The 19,994-nt window shown below is 48.3% G+C and overlaps 1 protein-coding gene across 46 annotated transcripts in view; it reads left to right on the top strand.

The window, feature by feature from the left end:
- Positions 1–220: 220 nt before the first annotated feature.
- Positions 221–19,994, top strand: part of SCRIB (scribble planar cell polarity protein) — a 59,856-nt gene continuing 40,082 nt past the window's right edge. For 34 of the 46 annotated variants that reach the window (XM_087891495.1, XM_087891482.1, XM_087891487.1 and 31 more), the window contains exons 1-10: positions 240–587; positions 14,783–14,900; positions 15,130–15,208; positions 15,562–15,651; positions 15,741–15,797; positions 15,886–15,949; positions 16,198–16,272; positions 18,720–18,864; positions 19,521–19,639; positions 19,759–19,958. In XM_087891495.1, coding sequence (XP_087747621.1) covers positions 249–587; positions 14,783–14,900; positions 15,130–15,208; positions 15,562–15,651; positions 15,741–15,797; positions 15,886–15,949; positions 16,198–16,272; positions 18,720–18,864; positions 19,521–19,639; positions 19,759–19,958 — 1,286 coding nt within the window. In that variant the 5' untranslated portion in view covers positions 240–248. Of the gene's footprint in view, positions 588–779; positions 1,051–8,337; positions 8,571–13,439; positions 13,470–14,782; positions 14,901–15,129; positions 15,209–15,561; positions 15,652–15,740; positions 15,798–15,885; positions 15,950–16,197; positions 16,273–18,719; positions 18,865–19,520; positions 19,640–19,758; positions 19,959–19,994 lie in introns of those variants that run through there. The other 12 variants (XM_087891507.1, XM_087891516.1, XM_087891518.1 and 9 more) reach the window with 8 other exon arrangements.

The following is a 19,994-nucleotide window of genomic DNA, read 5'->3' on the forward strand; positions in this document are numbered from 1 at the left end:
GGAGGCCCTTGAAGACCATCTCCAAATCGCACCGGCCACTAGCGACGCCGCCTCTTTTGGCGGCGGCGGCGGGGCTCCTTCCTTCCGCGGCTGCCTGAACCGGAGCAGCCTCCGGGGAGGGAGGGGGGGGCGTGGGGATTGACCCTCGGCTCGGGCCGCAGGAAATGCCGTGCGGGGCACGGAGAGGCAGGGAAAGAGCGCCCCCGGAGCCTGCGCAGACGGCGGGACGCGCTAGGCCGCGCGGGTCTATGGTTCCGGCCGGGCGCTCTGGGAGCTGTAGTCCTCCGCGGCGGGGCGGCGGCATCCCAGAGTGCCTCGCGGCGGATGGCGAGGAGGAGCCCTGCCGCCGGGATGCCGCGCCGCCGGCTCGGCCGCTGAGCCCGCGCGGCCCGGTGCGCCCCCGCCCGCCAGGCCCGGCGCCGAGGATGCTTCGCTGCATGCCGCCGCTGTGGCGCTGCAACCGGCAGGTGGAGACGCTGGACCGGCGGCACTGCTCGCTGCAGGCCGTGCCCGACGACGTCTACCGCTACAGCCGCTCGCTGGAGGAGCTGCTGCTCGACGCCAACCAGCTCCGCGAGCTCCCCAAGGTGGGCCCGACGGACTCTCTGCGCGGGCGGGGCGGGGCGGGGCGGGGCGGGGGCGTCGCCCGCTGGGAGACCCCGCTGCGCCCCTCCCCCCTCTCCGGCTGCCGCCCCCCCCCCCGCGCACCTGTCTCCGGTGGGGCTGAGCCCCCTGGGCCCCTCCCCGCCCCCTCCCCCTCCCCCCCCCGGCTCTCCCTTCTCCGCTTCCCCCTCGGCCGTCGGGGATGGTCGCCGTGAGTGCGGCGGGCGGCCTTTTGCGGTGCGGAAACGCTCTGAAGCCTCGCCCGGTGTGAGGACGATTCCCCCTCCGCTTCGCCCGCCCGCCCTTCCCTCTTGAAGCGGAGGAGAGTCGGGGCCGCCTTCGCAAGATGCCGCTTGGCCTCGGCTTCCTATGGCTGGACCTGAATCCCGATTCCCTGGCCCCTCGGTCTCCTGGCTCCGGAAGGTGCCCAAAGTGGCCTCCCTGCTGGTAAGGAGCCCGGCCAAAGGGGCCCGCTCTGCCAGCCCGGACCCCCTTCTCTAGCTGGCTCTACAGCCGGAGGGCGGGGGTGGGTGGGTGGGTGGAGGTGCTCGACTGGGTACCCAGGAAAATTGCAAGCTGGCCATGTGGAAGAAGTAAATGGCATTCAGTAGCAATTACCAAATGAAAGAAATAAAATATAGAAATGCTGCTCCTTGGGGAGAGAAAGGGGAACGTTAATGGATGGAACTGATGAATACAGGCCGGTAACTTTTTTTATGAATGAAAGAGTCAAACTATGGACTGTAAGAATCCATAGTAAGTGGGTGACAATTGCACATTATTACCTTCCAGCGAGCAGTGATAATGGAAGAACCAGAAAAGGGGATTCGCAGGAATTGGGTTCTGAATGCATGTGGTTTAGGGGAGAGATATTCTATCGGATAAGATGATGACCGGATGGATGGGCAGGTGGTGACTGGGCTGTTCAGAGACCCAGAAATGAATGAGAATGGTAATTGGTGAGTACTTGCTTAGAAAAAGTATGGTTTGGATGTAAGGCTTAAGTATAAGTCTCCCTCCGATTTGTAAGGGGGCCCAACTCCATGGCAACTTCATTGCAACTCCGGGTGGTGTACAGGATTAAGAACTTTAGATTTATGTGTAAACTTGTGGAAGCCGTGAAACTAAAGGCAGATTTGATTTGATTTGATGTGGAAAGTCTGAGCGTGTTGTTAGTACCAGAATGAAACATTCTAAATGTGGAGCAGACCGTTTTCTAGTGGGGTCAAAAGTGGATCTTGGGCGGAAAATTTACACACACAGAAAGGTGAAACAACTTTCTCGTGGCTGATACCATTTCCATACATTTGGTCATCCTTCCTCCTCCTCTGCACGGCCAGACCATCTCAATGTCCTTTTGTCCTGGGCACCCACTTCTGCGAAGCCGCTTTCTTCCCATTGTCTCCAATTTCTTTTTATGGTCTCCATGGCCTATTGAGCACTCACTCGCGGGTGGGGGATATGCTAATGAGAAATACAAAAAAAGAAAGCATGGGTGGAATGAAGATGTGAGGGGGGCTCTAAACAAGTGGGGAATGATTACTGCAAAATGTATGAATGTACGAATGACAGAAATCATATGCACATTGAGAGAAAATGTTGCCAAAAAAATAGTGAAAGAGAGCAAGGAACAAAAGAGGCAAAGCAGGGTAGACCCAAAGAACAACCGTTTTGTGAGGGAAGATGACTGAATAAAGAACCTCCAGCAGGAGGAGTAGAAGTGAAATGATTTGGGATGAATGGAAGTGAGAGGATTTTAGGGATTTGCATGGAATTGGTGCGGGTTTGTTAAAGAGTGGAATTGAAACCAGTGCTAGGAGTGCCGGGATCCAAGAAAAGATGGGAAGTAGATGTGATTTACTTACAGAGTGGATCTGCAGCTAATTTAATGTATTGGGGAAGCTTGCATCGGTGCTTGATGACTGGAAGAATAGGACTATTGTGTCACCATAGCAAGAGTGAGCACAAGAACCGTAGGAGTGTGTCCTTGGGAATTAGTGCTTGGCAGAGTTCTCATCAGAAAGGGTGAGACCTGTCAGTGAGCAAAATTGGGAGAGGCGGTGAGGCTTCCACACCGTTTGTCTGTATCTTTCCTTCAAGTTAGTCATCAGGCAGGAGTCTGATGCAGCAGCTATAGCTACATTGGGGGAGTGGGGGGGTGGTGGCTTAGCAGAAGCATAGAATCCAGATCAGGAAGAGCAATTGTTCCATGTACCCTATGGAGTCCTGCGCCCAATTCTGTCCCCCCAAATCCAAAAGTCCAGGGGCCGATTGGAGCCAGGCCAAAGTGGGCCGGCAAGGGGCTGAAAGGAGAGCGCTGTGAAGAAAGAGTCAAAATTCTTCTTAGCCTCCAGGGGAGGAGGGAGGACAGCCAATTTCCCATGTCTGGAGGGTTTCTCCCGCAGAAGAGGGGATGGGCTTATTCTGTAGAGCCCCCAGAGCTGGCCAGAAGCAGTGAAGGGGGGAAGCTGCAAGAAAGGAGGATCCGGCTAAACATCAGGAGGAGCCTCAGCATGGCATCAGATGTCAGCCAGCGGAACAGACTGCCACAGGAAAGCAGTAAACCTCTTTTACTAGAGGTTTAGAGAGATTATCAGAGAAACTCTCCTGGACCAAGCAGGATGCAGGATGTTGGACTAGATATGGCTGTGGTTTTAAGATTCCTACAACATATTGTCCAGACTTAAGTCTGCTTTGACCGATGCAAAATTGAGAGAAGCAACATCAACTTTTGATCTTGACATTCTGCTTCTGTTGCTGCAGTCTAGGATGGCACTTGCTTTCTTTGCAATTGCATTGCATTGTTAACCCACGAATCCTGGGATCCTGCTGTGCTGCCCCATCATGGCAGGTGGGGAGAGGGATTGTTCCTGGGTGGGACAAGTGAAAGGGTGCCAGGAGTGCACACCAAGAATGTGTAATCTCAGCAAGATCATTCAAGGCAATAAGGGCATCACAGCTGCCCGGCTAAAACAAGCAGGCCCTTATATTGAGCAGCAGCGACACTGCAGACGATCACAACAGCAGCAAAGGCATCCGCGCATATTGAGTAGAGCGGGGGGTGGAGGCAGGCGCAAACCACTCCTGAAAAAGAAGTACACCTAATAGGAAATATAAAACAATTGGCAATGCACTGCTGGATGATGTGCCCCTCAGGTCAGACGGCACTTGGAGAGCTGCTGAGCATCTTTTAGGGTGCAGACAACTGTCAAGTTATAACCCCATGAGAGCTTGCCCATTAGGGTCGTAAGTCAAACACTTTGTAAAATGAATGGGATTCATTTTTATGACTTTTTTTTTACCGTGCTCGTTAAGCAAATCAATCAGTCATCTAATGAAGGAAGATTGGGCTGCTGTTTGGTTCATGAAATGACCTTCACCATCATTAAATGAACCGAGAGGCTTGAGAATTGGCAGGGCTCCCTGATGGAGCCTCTGGAGGGAAGGTGCGCTTTGAGGCAGGTGTCCGGGCTTAAATTGGCGTCGGAGGCTGACTTTGCTGGGCTCAACACCATGAAAGGTGAAATGACCACCTGGCAACATCTTCAAGCATCATCAAATTGAAATGTACTCAACACAGGACACTTTCAAACAGACGAGGTTGTTTATTGCTCAAGACATGAAAACCAAAGAAGGAACTGTATCGCTTTTCTAATCAGGAAAGATGTATCAAGGACAATGTTTGGGTGCGAGGCAGCCATGTGGGCATCCCCTTAATGCCATCATCTGAGTTTGTGCTTCAACCTCTGATGCAAAAGAAGAGGAGTTTGAGGATCAAGTTCAAGTTGAAATCGATGAAACATGTAGGTGAGATGTGCTCCTTGTGACTGGAGACTGCAACGCCAAAGTTAGAAATGCTAAGGAGAAAAACGTAAAACCAACATTGAAGCCAGTTTATGTCAATCCATTGCTTTCTTGGTAACTCAGACTCTCCCCCCCCCCCCAAAAAAAGATGTTTATATGTAGATATCACCAAATGAAATACACAGAAACCAAACTGTCCATGCTATTACTATAAGGAAGCAAAAGAACTCTGTTATTCCTCAGTTAAAGAGCTGAGGGTTAAAGAAGTGGCCAGGGGTTTATTGTGAAAGACATGAGAGATTGCTTATGCACAAGTTCCAGGCCCAGCTAAAGTGGAAGTTTCTATCGAATGCTCTTGAACACATACTTGTCATTTTCAAGGAGAACATCAGAAATTCCTTTGAGGCCCTGAACCTCATTGATAGGGAACCAGAGAAATTGTGGAATGAATTTAAAGAAGTTCAGAATGAATGTGAAGAGACTGTCAAAGATTAAAAAGCAAAAAAGAAGAAAGCAAAGTAGATGTCAGAAAAAAACAATGGAAATTGGTTAGAAGATGAGAGAAGCCAAAGCCCCCAACAATTGAGAGGTGAAAGCCAGAAAGACAAAGATCTCAGAAAGGAATTTAACAAAGAATTTCATACAGTTGTTTAAAAAAAAAAAGTACTACAGTAACATTGTAAAAATACTGAAGATGAAAACAGACACAGAAAAAACAAGAAAGTTTTCTAAAAGAACTTTGAACTTTGAAGGAGGTTCCAGGTCCAAATAGATCTGTTAGTAGATGCTAATGGGCAGCAATAAATTTAAAGAACATCAAACACGGCTGGAAGGAGTACACTGAAATTTTGTATAATATTGTACACATATCTCAACATCTGAGACACTTTACAAAATATTCTCTATTTATCAGAACCCCTGAAAAATAAAGTTAGATTAGCAGTCTGGTAATTACCAAGTTAGGTGGCTACAAAATTTATGGACTATCCCTAGAAATAACACAAGTAACAGAAGAAGAATATATGTATATTCTAGTCTATGTTATACTGTGACATGTGCTCAGAAACATCTCATTGGCCTCAAGAAACTCCCATGGAAGGTGAGAAACCATAATCCAGCATAGACAAGCAGGCTCCAGGTCAGCAAAGGAATAACATAGAACATAGACTAACGGTTGGGAAAGAGACGTTGGAGGTCTTCTAACCCCCTGCTCGAGCAGGAGACCCTCTACTACTGTGGACAAATGGTTGTCCAGTCTCTTCTTGAGAATCTCCAGTGATGGAGCACCCAGGGGAGGCAAGATATTCAACTGATTGATTGTTTTCACAGTCAGAAAATTTTTCCTTAGATCTTGGATGATCTCCTACCCATTTTAACAGATTTTAACAGATTAACAGAGTTGGAAGGGACCTTATAGGTCATCTAGTCCAACCCCCTGCTCAAGCAGGAGACCCTACACCATTTCTGACAAATGGCAGTCCAATCTTTTCTTGAAAGACTCAAGTGATGAAGCTCCCACAACTTCTGAAGGCAACTTCTGTTCCATTGGTTGATTGTTCTCACTGTCAGAAAGTTCCTCCTCATTTCTAGGTTGAATCTCTCTATTATTTCTTTCAGGTGCTTTGGAAACAGGTATTGGAAGACGGCTATCATGTCTCCCCTGGACCTTCTCTTCACTAAACTAGCCATGCCCAGTTCCAGCAACCGTTCTTTGTATGTTTTAGCCTCCAGTCCCCTAATCATCCTGGTTGATCTCCTCTGCACTTTTTCTAGAGTCTCAACATCTTTTTTATAGTGTGGTGACCAAAACTGGATGCGGTACTCTAGGTGTGGTCTTACTAGGGCTTTATAGAGTGGTATTAGTACCTCACTTGATCTTGATTGTATCCCTCTGTTAATGCAATTTAGGATTGCGTTGGCTTTTTTAGCTGCCGCTGCACACTGCTGGCTCATATTTAGCTGGTTGTCCACTAAGACAGGCCACCCCAACGATGCCCTTGAAGTGATGTCCCAGTGCCTGGAGGCTGTGCGGATCTGGATGGGGAGGAACAGGCTCAAGGTCAACCCTTCCAAGACTGAGTGGCTGTGGCTCCCGTCATCCCGATATAGTCAGTTGATTCCATCACTGACTATTGGGGGCGAGTCTTTGGCCCCCACAGAAAGGGCTCGCAATCTGGGAGTCGTCCTGGATATGCAGCTGTCCTTGGAGGAACATCTGATGGCTGTAACCAGGGGGACCTTTTGTCAGGTTCGCCTGATTCGCCAGTTGCGACCCTTTCTTGATCGGGATTCCCTGTGCACAGTCACTCACGCCCTCGTCACCTCTCGCCTTGACAATTGCAACGCTCTCTACATGGGGCTCCCCTTGAAGAGCACCAGGAGGCTCCAACTGGTCCAGAATGCAGCAGCGCGGGTAGTGACGGGAGCAGCATGGCGTTCCCATGTAACACCGCTCCTGCGCGAGCTGCACTGGCTCCCGGTGGTCTTCCGGGTGCGCTTCAAGGTGTTGGTCATCACCTTTAAAACGCTCCATGGCATCGGGCCTAGCTATCTTCGAGACCGCCTGCTGCTACCGACGACCTCCCATCAACCCGTGCGCTCCCACAGAGAGGGCCTCCTCAGGGTGCCATCAGCCAATCAATGTAGGCTGGTGACCCCCAGGGGGAGGGCCTTCTCTGTGGGGGCACCTACCCTCTGGAATCAGTTGCCCCCAGAGATAAGGAGAATCCAAGACCTCAGTGCCTTCCGCCGTGCCCTTAAAACCCACTTTTTCCAGCAAGCCGGGCTGGCTTAAGAAGAAATTTTTAAATGTTTTAATTGGTTTGTATTTTTAATTTTTGGGCCAAATTTATATATATTTTAATTGTTTTTTAATATTTGTATTTCATGTTTTTAATTCTGGCTGTACACCACCCTGAGTCCTCAGGGAGAAGGGCGGTATATAAATTGGAAATAAAATAAAAATAAAATAAAGACTCCAAGATCCCTCTCACAGTCACTGCTATTATGCCTGGTTTCCCACAGTTTACATGTGTGCTTTTGGTTTTTCTTACCTAAGTGTAGGGCTTTACTTTTCTCTGCATTGAATTTCATTTTGTTAGATAGGGCCCAGTGTTCAAGTCTGTCAAGATCCATCTGGGTCTTGAGCCTATCTTCTAGGGTGTTAGCTATTCCTACCAGCTTAGTATCATCTGCAAATTTGGTGAGTTCCCCTTCTATTCCCTCATCTAAGTCGTTTATGAAGTTGTTGAAGAATACTGGGCCTAAGACGGAACCTTGTGGCACCCCACTGCTTACTTCTCTCCATGTAGACTTAGACCCATTAAGGACTACTCGTTATGTACGGTTTGTCAGCCTGTTGCAAATCCATCTGGTGGTGAAGCTATCTATCCCACTTTTTTCTAGCTTACGAAGAAGTAGGTTGTGGTCTACTTTGTCGAATGCCTTGCTGAAGTCTAAGTATATTATGTCCACAGTATTTCACTGGTCTAATTTAGCCACTATGTTGAAGAATGAAATAAGATTGGTTTGGCATGATCTATTTTTAACAAACCCATGCTGACTGCTGGTAATTACTTTACTCGTTTCTAGGTGTTTTCTTCTTGTCCTACTCACAGGAGCTTAGAAGAATCAGTTGACACCCCCCCTTCTCTGTGACAGCTCCTCAATACTAGTCAGCTCTCATGTTACCCCTAACCCTTCCGTTTGATAGGTTAGACATGCCTAGTTCCCTTAACCGTTCATCATAAGGATTTAGCCTCCAGACTCTTTGTCCTCTTTGTCTCTCTTCTCTGCACTCTTTCTGCGGCCTCTTTTTTGCATCATGGTGATCAGAACTGAATGCCGTATTCCAAGTGTGGCCTCACTAGTGTGGTATAGAGCGGTACTCTCACTTCTTGTGATCCTGATGCATTGGCCTTTTTTTGGCAGCTGCAGCCACCCTGCCGTTAAGCCAGATGGTCCACCAGGAGACCTAGATCCTTCTCAGTGTTACCACTTTTGAGCCAGGGGCCGCCTCTTCTATGCCGGTGCACCCGACTTTTCCTGCCTACATGCAAGATCTTACCACTTTTTCTCACCAGTGAGCTGCATCTCGTCAGATAGGGCTCACTGCTCAAGTCGGACAAGATCCTTCTGAATCTTGAGCCTCTCTTCTAAAGCAGGTGTGTCCAAGCATGCGGCCTTGAACAGCCAGTAATTCAGGGCTACAATTCTGTAAACTTTAAACATCATTATGTGATTTTATATTATAAAGTTATAGTATATATATATATATATATATATATATATATATATATATATATATATATATATATATATATATATATTTTCTATATGTGGCTCAAGACAATTCCTCTCCACTTAAATGCAGCCTAGGCCAGCCAAAAGGTTGGGCACCCACTCATGTTCTAAAGTGTTGGCAATTCCCCCCAACTTGGTGTCATCCGCATATTTGAGGAGTTCTCCTCCTTTTTTTTTTTTTTTTTCGATTTTAAATATTTTATTGTTAAGAAATTGTTATAATACAATTTTTGTCCATTCGGTTACATGGTATAGGAAAAGGAAATAAATACAAATACAGATGTACGTACATATAGATGATCTTTGCTACTCAGTTACATGGTATATAAATGTATACTTATATCATTCTTAACGTATATATATATATAATAGGTCTTTAAAGGTAGATTAATAAATACATAAGTCATATCTTTTGCCTACCTATGTAACCTTTCCTTACCTCGTTTTACTTTCTACCATCTACGGTACATCTTCTCTTTCTATTTCATTTAACTATTTCTTATACTCACTCTAGTCTCTTTCATTTTTTTTAATTTCATTTTCCTCTTCTCTAACCACCCGTACCACTTGTCCCACACGCTATAATAATCAGAATCTTCTCTGTCATTGATTTCCAACGTTAGTTTATTCATCTCGGCACATTCCATTATTTTACCGATTACTTGTTCCTTAGTTGGTATTTTTTTCTCTTTCCATTGTTGAGCAAAAGAGATTCTTGCTGCTGTTGTTATATGCAAGGTATTTCTCCTTTTTTGCCATTTCCGTCTTGAGAATTCCCAGGAGGAATATTTTAGGATCTAATTCAAAGGTTTCACCTATTATTTCTGAAAGCCAATTGCCAATCATCTTCCAATATTTTTTTGCTTGAGAGCAGGTCCACCAGCAATGGTAAAAGGTACCTTGCTGATGTCCGCACTTCCAACACTTTGGATTTAGGTTGGGATAAATCTTGGCAATCCTAGCTGGTGCTAGGTGCCACCTGTAGATCATCTTATACTGGTTCTCCTTGTAGGTGGTTGCCTTAGTGAGTCTTATATTGTTGTTCCATATTTGGTCCCATTCTTCCAAATTTATATTTTTCCCAATATTTTTGGCCCATGCTAACATTGGGTCTTTGACCACCTCCTCCATCAGGTCATAATCTACCAGATAATTGTACAATTTAGCTAATAATTTATTGTCCGTACTCATCCAAATCTTATCAAAATCTTTGCTACCCATTTCTATACCATATTGTTCTTTATCTTTTTTATATCTTGATTTTATCTGTGCATATGTCCACCATTCTATATGAGTGCCTTGTTCTTTTAACTGTTCTATTGTTTTAAGGTTCCCTGCCTCATCTAATATTTCTTTATATTTCACCTTTTTACCATGTTCCAGAACGTTTGGGTATATTATCGCCTCCATAGTTGAAAGCCAACTGGGAATTTTAGTATAGTGTTTTCGTCTTATTTCTTCCCAGGTTGACTTCAATATATCCCTCAATTTGTGTTTATTAAAGTGTGTTTTTGTTTTTTCCCCTGTTTCCCATAGGTAGGCATGCCAGCCTTTCTGAAGATCATGCCCTTCTAATGTTAGAATTCTTTTGTTCGCCAGGGTCGCCCAATCTTTTAGCCAAACAAGAATTGCTGCCTTATAATAAGTTTCCCAAATAGGTAGTCCAAGCCCTCCTCTATTTTTTTTATCTTGTAAACTCCTGATTGCTATTCTTGGCTTTTTCCCTCCCCAAATAAATTTCCTAATGGTGGCATTGAATTCTCTGAAAATTTTTTTATCTAATTTAATTGGCGCCGTTTGAAACAGATACAACAATTTGGGTAAGACACTCATTTTAATTGTCGCTATCCTCCCTAAGAAGGAGATCTGGAGCTTCCCCCACTTCTCCTAGTCTTGTTTTATGCTTTTTAATCAAAGGGACATAATTGTCCTCTTTTGAGAGCCAAATATTTTGTTGAGATCCACACTCCCAGGTATTTAACTTTCTTCACAATTTGTATTCCCATGGATTCCTCCAGAGCTCCTTTCTGGTTTTTCGTCATATTTTTGGTGAGCATTTTGGTTTTAGATTTGTTTAATTTGAGCCCCGCTACTTCTCCATACTTGTCAAGTACTTCCAATATTTGTATGCCTGTTTCCGCCGGTTCTTCCATGATTAAAATGACATCATCCGCGAACGCTTGGACTTTATATGTTTCCTTCCTGATTTTGAGCCCTTTAATTTGATCACTCTCTCTAATCTTCTTTAATAGCACTTCTAGTGCCAATATATACAGGAGTGGTGACATTGGGCATCCCTGTCTTACTCCTTTACTGATCTGAAATGTTTTAGTAAGTTCACTGTTTACTAGGATGTTAGCCCTTTGCTTCTCATAAATCGTGTTTATTGTGTTTGCAAAATTTTGTCCAAATCCCATTATATTAATTTATTGTTTTATAAACTCCCAATTCAGATTGTCGAAGGCCTTCTGGGCGTCTAAAAATACTAATGCCACCTCTTTGTCCGGGTGTTCCTCATAATATTCTATCACATCCAAAATCGTCCTTGTGTTATTCCTAATTTGCCTCCCTGGGAGGAATCCATTCTGGTCACTATGTATTATTTTATTGAGGATTCTTTTTAGTCTTTCCGCTAATATGCTCATATATATTTTATAATCAATATTGAGAAGGGAAATTGGCCTATAATTCTGTATCAATTTCGTATCTAATCCTTCTTTTGGTAAAAGTATAATATAGGCCTCTCGAGGAGTTCTCCTCCTATGCCCTCGTCTAGGTCATCTGATGGTGATGTTGGATGAAAGGAAGCCAAATGCTCTCCCTTAATGTATCCAACCCGTCTCCTGAATATCACCTGGCCTGGTGATGGACATTCAATTAAGTCTAGTTGTTCAGTTGGGTTTGGGCCTTTTTTTTTTTTTTTTTTGAGAATTTTTTAAATTTTTATTTCTTATGCACATAATGTAAATGTACATTCTCTTATACGTAATTGGTCATACATATACGTATTTTTCTTAAAGAAAGCATAAAAATAAGGCACTTTAATTACATTCGGGGTTGCTCTTCTACCCTTTTCCCTCATTTCACAACAAACCTTCTTCTCCTTCTTCTTCCTTTCCCTTCCCTCCCTCCCTCCTCTCCTCTCCTACTTTCTCCCTCCTCTTTTCCTTCCTCTTTCCTACTTCCCCTTCCTTTCCCCCACTCCTCCCCTCTTTTTCCCCTTTCTCACCTTCTCTCCTACTCCTGCCCCCTGTCCTTTCTTCCTCTCTTTTCCCCTTTCTTCCATTCCTCTCTCTCCCTCTCCTCTCTTCTTACCCTCTACTCCTCTCTCCTTTCTTTCTCCTTTGTTGTGGCTTTGGGCCTTTCTAATGGAGCAAAGTCACGTCATCATTTTATTGTCTCCCCTGCTAGGGCCTTATGAGGGAGTTTGTCGAATGCTTAGTTGAAGTTAAGGTGTGTGTTAAGGTGAGAAAAAGTTTTGCTGATTTAAAAGCAGCATATGGTAAGGTAAGTGGGCTTGACTTATGAATATCGTACATGAATACAGGTACAGGTGGTCCTTGACTTATGACCAGGTTTTTTGCAACTGCTTGAAGTTACAACGGACCCGAAAAAAGGGGCTTACGGCCCAGATTTGAAGTTCTGATGTCCATATCAGTGGTGAAATCTAAAAATTTTTCCTACCGGTTCTGTGGGCGTGACTTGGTGGGGGTCATGTGACTGAGCGTGGCTATGTAGTCATGTGACTGGGTGTGTGTCAAAAGATAGAAACTCACTTTAACAATGTCCTACTGGAGCAGGGGGTTGGTCTAGATGACCTCCAGGTCCCTTCCAGCCCTGGATTGATTGCTGTGCTCTTTCAAGGTATCCTCTGAAGCTGCATCTAGTGCCAGGTTTGTGGTCCTTCCTTCCTCTCCTTTTTCCCTCCCTCCCTCCCTCCCTCCCTCCCTCCCTCCCTCCTTCCTTCCTTCCTTCCTTCCTTCCTTCCTTCCTTCCTTCCTTCTTTCTTTCTTTCTTTCTTTCTTTCTTTCTTTCTTTCTTTCTTTCTTTCTTTCTTTCTTTCTTTCTTTCACAGCACCCCTCCACTCCCTGTTTTTGTCCTAGCAGGCCTCAGGGAAACCACCTGGGAGCAAAAACAGACTTCCCCAATAGGTAGTAAAAAATGCTTTAAAAAGTAAAAAAAAAAAGGATTGTGCAGTACATCGTCGGAACTTTTTAAAAACTTTTTAAAGCATTTTAACTACCGGTTCGGTAAACCAGTCACATTTGTTACTACCAGTTCAGGCGAACTGGCCCGAATTGGTAGTATTTCACCCCTGGTCCACATACCCCCAATCATAGAGTCCATAGTGTCTCTATGGTCCATAGAGTCATGTGATCATGTTGGAAGCCAGCATTTACTTCTGGTTCTCACAAAAATGCTCCATAGCTTAACAACCTCAGCATTTGCTTTACGACTGCCAAAAAAAATGTTGTAAAATTGCCCATGGTCACGTGACCCATTTTTTTGACTTGCGTGCTCAGTTAGACTCATGTGTCAAGGATTACCTATATGGAGTTTGAAGTTGGTTGCTGAATAAGAGCAGTATACAATGGACATAAATAAAACACCCAGTGAATAGAGGTAGCAATTGCTGTGATTGGGACCGGCATTTTGGTGGTTCTGTGAAACAGTCCCTGGGTGAAAAACCCACAATTGCATTTTACTTCAGCTTTCCTTTGCTTTACAGCATCAGAAGGACCCATCTCTAAACAGCCAGGTGAGCCCAAGTGAGTGGGAAAGTTTTGGGACTCTTGTAGCCCTTTCCCCCCACTGTCCCACCATTGAGAATGCTCAGTCCAGCTGCTGAGATGATTAGAAAAAGAGAATTGAGGCTCATATTTACATGGATTGGAGAGAAAGGGATTCCCAGAGAGTAAGAAGGCAGACCATGAGGAATGTGCCTCAGATGGAAGGCAAGGTTTGCCTGGTGCTGGCTGCTTAGGAGGCAGACTAAAACCTTTGGTGTGGAACAGGTTACAGTCTCCTCAGGGAGGCTAATTAAGGTCCATAGAGCTGAGCTTGTTAACTTGCATTTGTCACTTTTTAGGGACAAGCAAAGAAAAGAAGCTCAAGAAGGAATCTCTTGTTGAAGCCATCTCTCCACTCTGCGAGGGAGGGGGAAAGTGGGTCAGGCACAGGACAAGACAGGCGAACTGACTGTAATGGTGAAACAGAGAGAGAGATTAACTGACTGAAGGTCACAAATGCTGTGGGTATTGGCTGTGAGGTAACTTTTTCATTACCACTGTAACTGAATAGTTGTTGTCCAAGGTGGTGGTTAAACAAGGACTACTTGTAGTTCAGCATTGAGCACGGAGTAAGATAAGGGGGTTAGGGTTAGGGTTCCCTTGGTTGTTCAGGTAAAGACGTAAGAAATGTTTCTGCTGTAGGAGCTGGTGTGATGGGGACATGAATGTCTGCTTTTACTTTGATAATGTTGAGACTACGGTCAGAAATGATTTATGCTGAATGTTGGATAGATTGTATAATGCGACAAGCAGCATGGAATTAAAAAAAACAATGTGGTAGAGAGCAAGCCAGTTGTGTTTAGCAAGGAAGATTGCAGATTTATGAGCCAATAGTGGATTTGGCTCTTTGGTCTGAAAGTTTTGCTGTCACAGATAGACTTTCAGCATTTATGGGAAGAGAGGTTGTGTTTGAAGGTTGTCGGGGGAAGCCAGAGACATGAAGAAACTCTGCGTGTCTCAGCCATGAGGTTGCACGTGAAGGTCTAATGGGCGTCTTCTGCTCTGGGGAGCCTCCAGGGCCATGTGGTCCTTGTTGAGGCTTCCTCCGGCCTTCAGGGTTGGGTGCAAACGAGTCCCCAAAGACCCCTCTGCTGCTCTTCCCTCCAGCCTTCGCAGAGCTGCCTTTGCGGTGGGTGCAGCTGCCGTGGCCCCTTTGCTTGCTCCAGCAGGAAGAGCAGGCAGCCCTGAGGGGAGGGGAGGGAGGGAGAGTGCTTGGCGGGGGAGGCTGGCTGGGTGGGATTTCCCTCGGCCTGGCAAGCAGCCCCTTCCTCTCTGCCTGCAGCCTTTCTTCCGACTTCTGAACCTGCGCAGGCTGGGCTTGAGTGACAATGAGATCCAGCGCCTCCCTCCCGAGGTGGCCAATTTTATGCAGCTGGTGGAGCTGGATATCTCCCGCAACGGTGGGTAAGGGGCCCTCGTGCCTGGCGGGCGGAGGCTGCTGCCTTCCCAGTCTGTGCTGGCCCAGCCCGGGTGCATCAGGGGAGCCAAGTGGAGCTGCTGGGGCTCAAATTTGGCTATCCAGGGTGGTCACTCTTCCTGTCTTTATGCGGGGGTGGGGGGGGGGCTTGCTTGGCTTTGTGCTCGTTTCCCTCACTGACTCCTGCCTGCCTTTGGGCTGCTGTGCTCCAGACATTCCAGAGATTCCCGAGAGCATCAAGTTCTGCAAGTCCCTGGAGATTGCCGACTTCAGCGGAAACCCCTTGTCCAGGTAGGGGAGAAGCGTCCGCCTGTCCTTCTGAAAGGGTCTCTCTGACTAGAGGGGACCTGGTCGGGGTTGTGGGGGAGATGGCTGCATGGAGGTTCTGCCCCGCAGGGGCTTTGGGGCTGCTGTGCGAATGCTCTGTTGGAGGGACAGAAGTGCCTTGCCCTAAACGGGCAGAGGCCGAGGGGGCAGAGGTTGACTTGGTAGAGGTCAAAATGGCTAGTGCCAAGCTCGGCCAGCTTCCTCTCCTCCCTTTGGGTCTTGAGAGCCCCAAAGACCAATTGCCCTGAGGGGCTCCATCTGCCCAGCTCCGTGTACCACTGCAGAGCCCTCCGGGGTCTCCCTGCTTCTCCCCCCAGGCTCCCTGAAGGCTTCACCCAGCTGCGCAACCTGGGCCACCTGGCCTTGAACGACGTCTCCTTGCAGAGCCTGCCCAATGACATTGGCAAGTGAGTTCATGCCAGGCATGGGGAGAGGTGGGGGGGACAGGGCTCTTGGCCACTCTTCTGCTCAACCCCGCCTTTCCTTTCTCCCACAGCTTGGCAAACCTGGTGACGTTGGAGCTTCGTGAGAATCTGCTGAAGTGTCTCCCGGCGTGAGTGCCTGTCTGTCCCTGCCCTAGCTGAGGTGGGGGCGCAGACCCTGTGCTCCCAACGCCCCTGACTTTTTTCTCTGGCTTGCAGTTCACTCTCCTTCCTTGTGAAATTAGAGCAGCTGGACCTTGGGGGCAACGATCTTGAAGTGTTGGTAAGGAAGGCGGGGTGGGGGTGGGCACCTGCCTTTCTTTTCCTGGCAAGACTTTTGCCCTGCGGCCCTTTCCTACCTGAGCCAGTGGTGCTGCTCTTTGCCCCGGATCCTGAGTAGGAATGACCTGTCCCTCCTTCAGTCTCCTCTCTCAGCAGGCCCCTCGAGGGCTGGGCCTGAAGGTGCTGGGGGCGGTGTCCCCAGGAGGGTGTTTGCCACAGAGAGTGATGTTGTGCTCCTCTCCTTCACAGCCAGATACTCTGGGCGCCCTGCCAAACCTGCGTGAGCTCTGGCTGGACAGGAACCAGCTCTCCTGCCTTCCCCCGGTAAGTATATTATTATTATTATTATTATTATTATTATTATTATTATTATTATTATTATTCATATTTCTATGCTGCCCACTCTCCGAGGACTCTGGGTGGCTTACACCAAAGAGAGTATACTAAATAGCATATTGCCCCCAACAATCTGGGTCCTCATTTTACCCACCTTGGAAGGATGGAAGGCTGAGTCAACCTTGAGCCGGTGAGATTTGATCTGCTGATCTGCTGAACTAGCAATATCCCCCTCTCTCCCTCCCGTGCCTTGTTCTTCCCATGCAGCGGCCTTGGCCTCAGGTGCTTCTTGCGGGCTGAACCCCCCCCCCCTCACCCCCAGTGGCTCTTAAGGAGAAGCCTGTGGTGGGAGGACTGAGGCAAAGCCAGACGAAAGACCCAAGACCGGTGAACTTGGGCTGAGGTGCTTCATTAGAATAAAGGCGCTGCTAGAGCAGGAAGCCCCTCACTAGGGACAGTAAAGCAGGCTGAGTGCCCCTCGCTGCTCCCCCTTTCCCACGAAGGACGAGGATGGACCTGTGGGGGGAACGTGGCTCTGGATTTTAGGAAGGCCTAAAGGATGCCTGCTTGACCGCAGTGGGATGCTGCTGCTTCTGGAGGGTGTTCCTCGGAGTCCGGTGGATGGGGTAGGGAACCAGGGGGCTCCAAGCGAGGACCTTTTCAGTCACCCTTGCCAAGGTCTCGCTGGCCATGCATGTTGGGAAGGCCCTGCGCCTGGCACCTCTGGAACAGTTGGGCATAAGGCCGGACGTCCACAGTTGTCCCTCAAAACTGGATGCAAACTAGGAGCATAAATGGGGGTCCTGGGACATCATGGCTATTGGAACTGCCCGTCCACCAGTGATCTCGGGGAAGGCGGGCCGGAAAGTTATGTGGAGCTGGAGGTAGAGTGACACCCCCCCGCTTTGAGCAGCAGGCCTTGGTGACCTTCAGGTGGAAAAGGGAGAACCAGAGGGGTCTCCAAGCAGGCAGCATCGTCACGATGAGGGACCTCCCTCACCCTCACGTCATCCTAGAGAGATATCACGTGGGCATCCCAAGAGAGGCCATTTCTCGAGGGGCTGAATTTATGGTGCGCATCACAGTCTAACTGCCGACAGAGGGTTGTAGTTTGGCCTCAGTCCCAGGCAGTGCCTGGAAACGGGTCCGAGAATTGCTTGGACCCAGGGAAGGTCATAGCCTCGCATTCGGCATACATGTCGGGATGATTGCCAGGAGGAAAGAAAGTCTTCGTGCCCAGCAAAATTGCGGATAGCATCAAAAGTGCAAATGCCAAAATGTAGCCTCTTGTTTTTTAAAAAAAAAGATTGCAAAAGAGAGCAGGAGGCCACTGAAATGCTTTGAAAGTAAGTCAAAGCTGCCCCGCTGGAGGCTCGTCTTCCAGGCTTCCTCTTGGGGGAAGAAAGGGGGCTCCAGAGGGAAGCTGCAGTGAGTTCCGCAGTTCCCTTCAGATGTCATGGCCAAAGGAGCAAATGAGAGTTGGTAAATTAGGAGCAGGTATTCCATTAGGAGCAATGGAAAGAAGCAGGTGGACGCCAGCATGAGCTGTCCAGACAATCACAGTGCCTCACCTGGTGGAAGTGGCCAGTGGGTCCCTGTGCAAGGCCTTTCCCGAGCAAACTGAAACCACAAGAAGTAACAAGACTTGACAGGCAAATTAAAAGTCAGCGAATATTCAGGTCCAGATGATTTGAGGATTCCAGAGTCTTCAGAGGCAGATGGAGGGGCACCATGGAGGCGATTGTGCTCTGCACCCCAGCTTCTGAGGCTGGATGATGAGAGTCCCCTGCCAGGCTGCTGGGCAGTGCAGGGTGAGGCTCGGGAGCTCGAAGAAAGAAAGGGCTCGAGAGGCAGGGAATGTCAGAAGCATCCTCCCAGACTGGTCCTCCCAGAGCTGCTAAGCTGTAATTTGGCTGCTGCCCAGCAAGGCCTTCGTGCCTAGCCCTGGGGTGGGCACCTGGCGTCTGCAGCAGGGATCAGAGGTGGCAGAGCCCAGGCGCCAGGCTGAGTCCCATTTGCCTGGGCAGGGGGTTGTCCTGCTGCTCTCCGTGGCTCTTCCTGAGCCCTTTAGAAAGTGGAGATGTCGTGGGGCGCATAATGGGACTTTTTCTAACACAGTGCTGGAATTGAAATATAGCAGAATTGCTGCCCCCGTTCATGTTTGTTTTAATTGGGCGTGGCCTCAGGCTGTAGGGCAGGCAACCCAGGGTGCAAGAGTGGAAGTGGAAGTGTTGCTTCTGTCCTGCTGGCAGTGTGGTCGCCTGAAGGTTCCCTGTGAAATGGTTTGGGGCGTTCACTTGTTCTGTGTGGGAGGAGTGAAGCCGGCCAGTTGGGAGAAGCCTGAGGAGCGCATTGGTGTGCCCAGTCCAGCGCAAGAGACTGGGCTGTAGTGGAGCAGCCATCCAAGTCAGCCTGCCTGGTTCCACTCTGTGCAGGAGCTGGGCAATCTGCGTCGGCTGGTCTGCCTGGATGTCTCCGAGAACAAGCTGGAGCAGCTGCCTGATGAGATTGGTGGCTTGGTGGTGCTGACAGACCTGCTTCTGTCACAGAACTTGCTGGAAATGATTCCCGACGGCATTGGTGAGTGTGGCCACGCTTGGGGGGACCCTAGAGTGAGGTTTCGGAGGGGGGCCTTTGGAAACAAAATGTCCTGCAATGGCATCGGCTTTGACTTGGCTTTGAAATCTGCTTTTCCTTCCTCTTTGTTCTTATTTCTGGAGTTGGGAGGAGTGTCTTTGAGAACCGTTCCTTGGTAACAGAAAGTGGAGGGGGGCAAAGAAATTCTTGATTGGGAAAAAAGCTTCCTGAAAGCAAAACCTTTTAAGCTTTCGTTATAAAGTTAAAACGTTGCTGCTCTTATTGTTGTTAATGTTATTTATCTCTGCTGCGCTTTCCTGTTAAGGGGCCATACGACGCTTAAGTGCCAGGATGAGAGCATAGAAGCACAATATATGCCTTTTGTTAAAGGCCTTCTGCCCTCTGATGCCCAAGCGGGCACATGCTTTTCCTTGAGAGGAGTGCTGGGGAAGGGCTGCTCCAGCCAATGCCCGGGCAGCTTCCGGTTCCTCTGCTCCCAGATAACGGCTCTGTCATTAATCCCCATGAACCATGCTGATGGCCCCGTGTTTCTGAGAGAGCTAAGGTCCCCAAAGGGATCTCAGTCACTTCTTGCAGAACCGAGCCTGGAGTGTCCCTGGCTGTGCAGGGTCATATATGCTCTCTTGACCTTTGCTCAGGCCAGCTGAAGCAGCTCTCCATCCTGAAGGTGGACCAGAATCGTCTCACGGAGGTGACCGAAGCCATTGGGGACTGTGCAAACCTGTCGGAGCTTATCCTGACCGAGAACTTGTTACAGGTGGGTGTGCAAGTTGACTGTGCCTGCTCTGTGCCTTAAGTAGCCGCTCTCTAGGTGAGTTAGCAGGTCTGCCAAGGGTGGCGGTCTTATGCCTCCACCCCTGGATGCTCTTCTCTCAGTCCCTCCCCAGGTCTCTGGGGAAACTCACCAAGCTGACCAACCTCAACGTGGACCGGAACCGCCTGATGGTGCTCCCTGCAGAGATTGGGGGCTGCAGCAGCCTGAATGTCCTCTCCCTTCGAGACAACCGCCTGGAATGGCTGCCCCCGGAGCTTGCTGGCACCATTGAGCTGCACGTCCTGGACGTAGCAGGCAACCGGTATGGCTGGGGTGTGGAGAGGGAAGAAGCTCAGCC

Source organism: Pantherophis guttatus, chromosome 3 (genome assembly GCF_059756535.1).
Source record: "Pantherophis guttatus breed Tessera chromosome 3, ASM5975653v1, whole genome shotgun sequence".
NCBI classification, from domain to species: Eukaryota; Metazoa; Chordata; class Lepidosauria; order Squamata; family Colubridae; genus Pantherophis; species Pantherophis guttatus.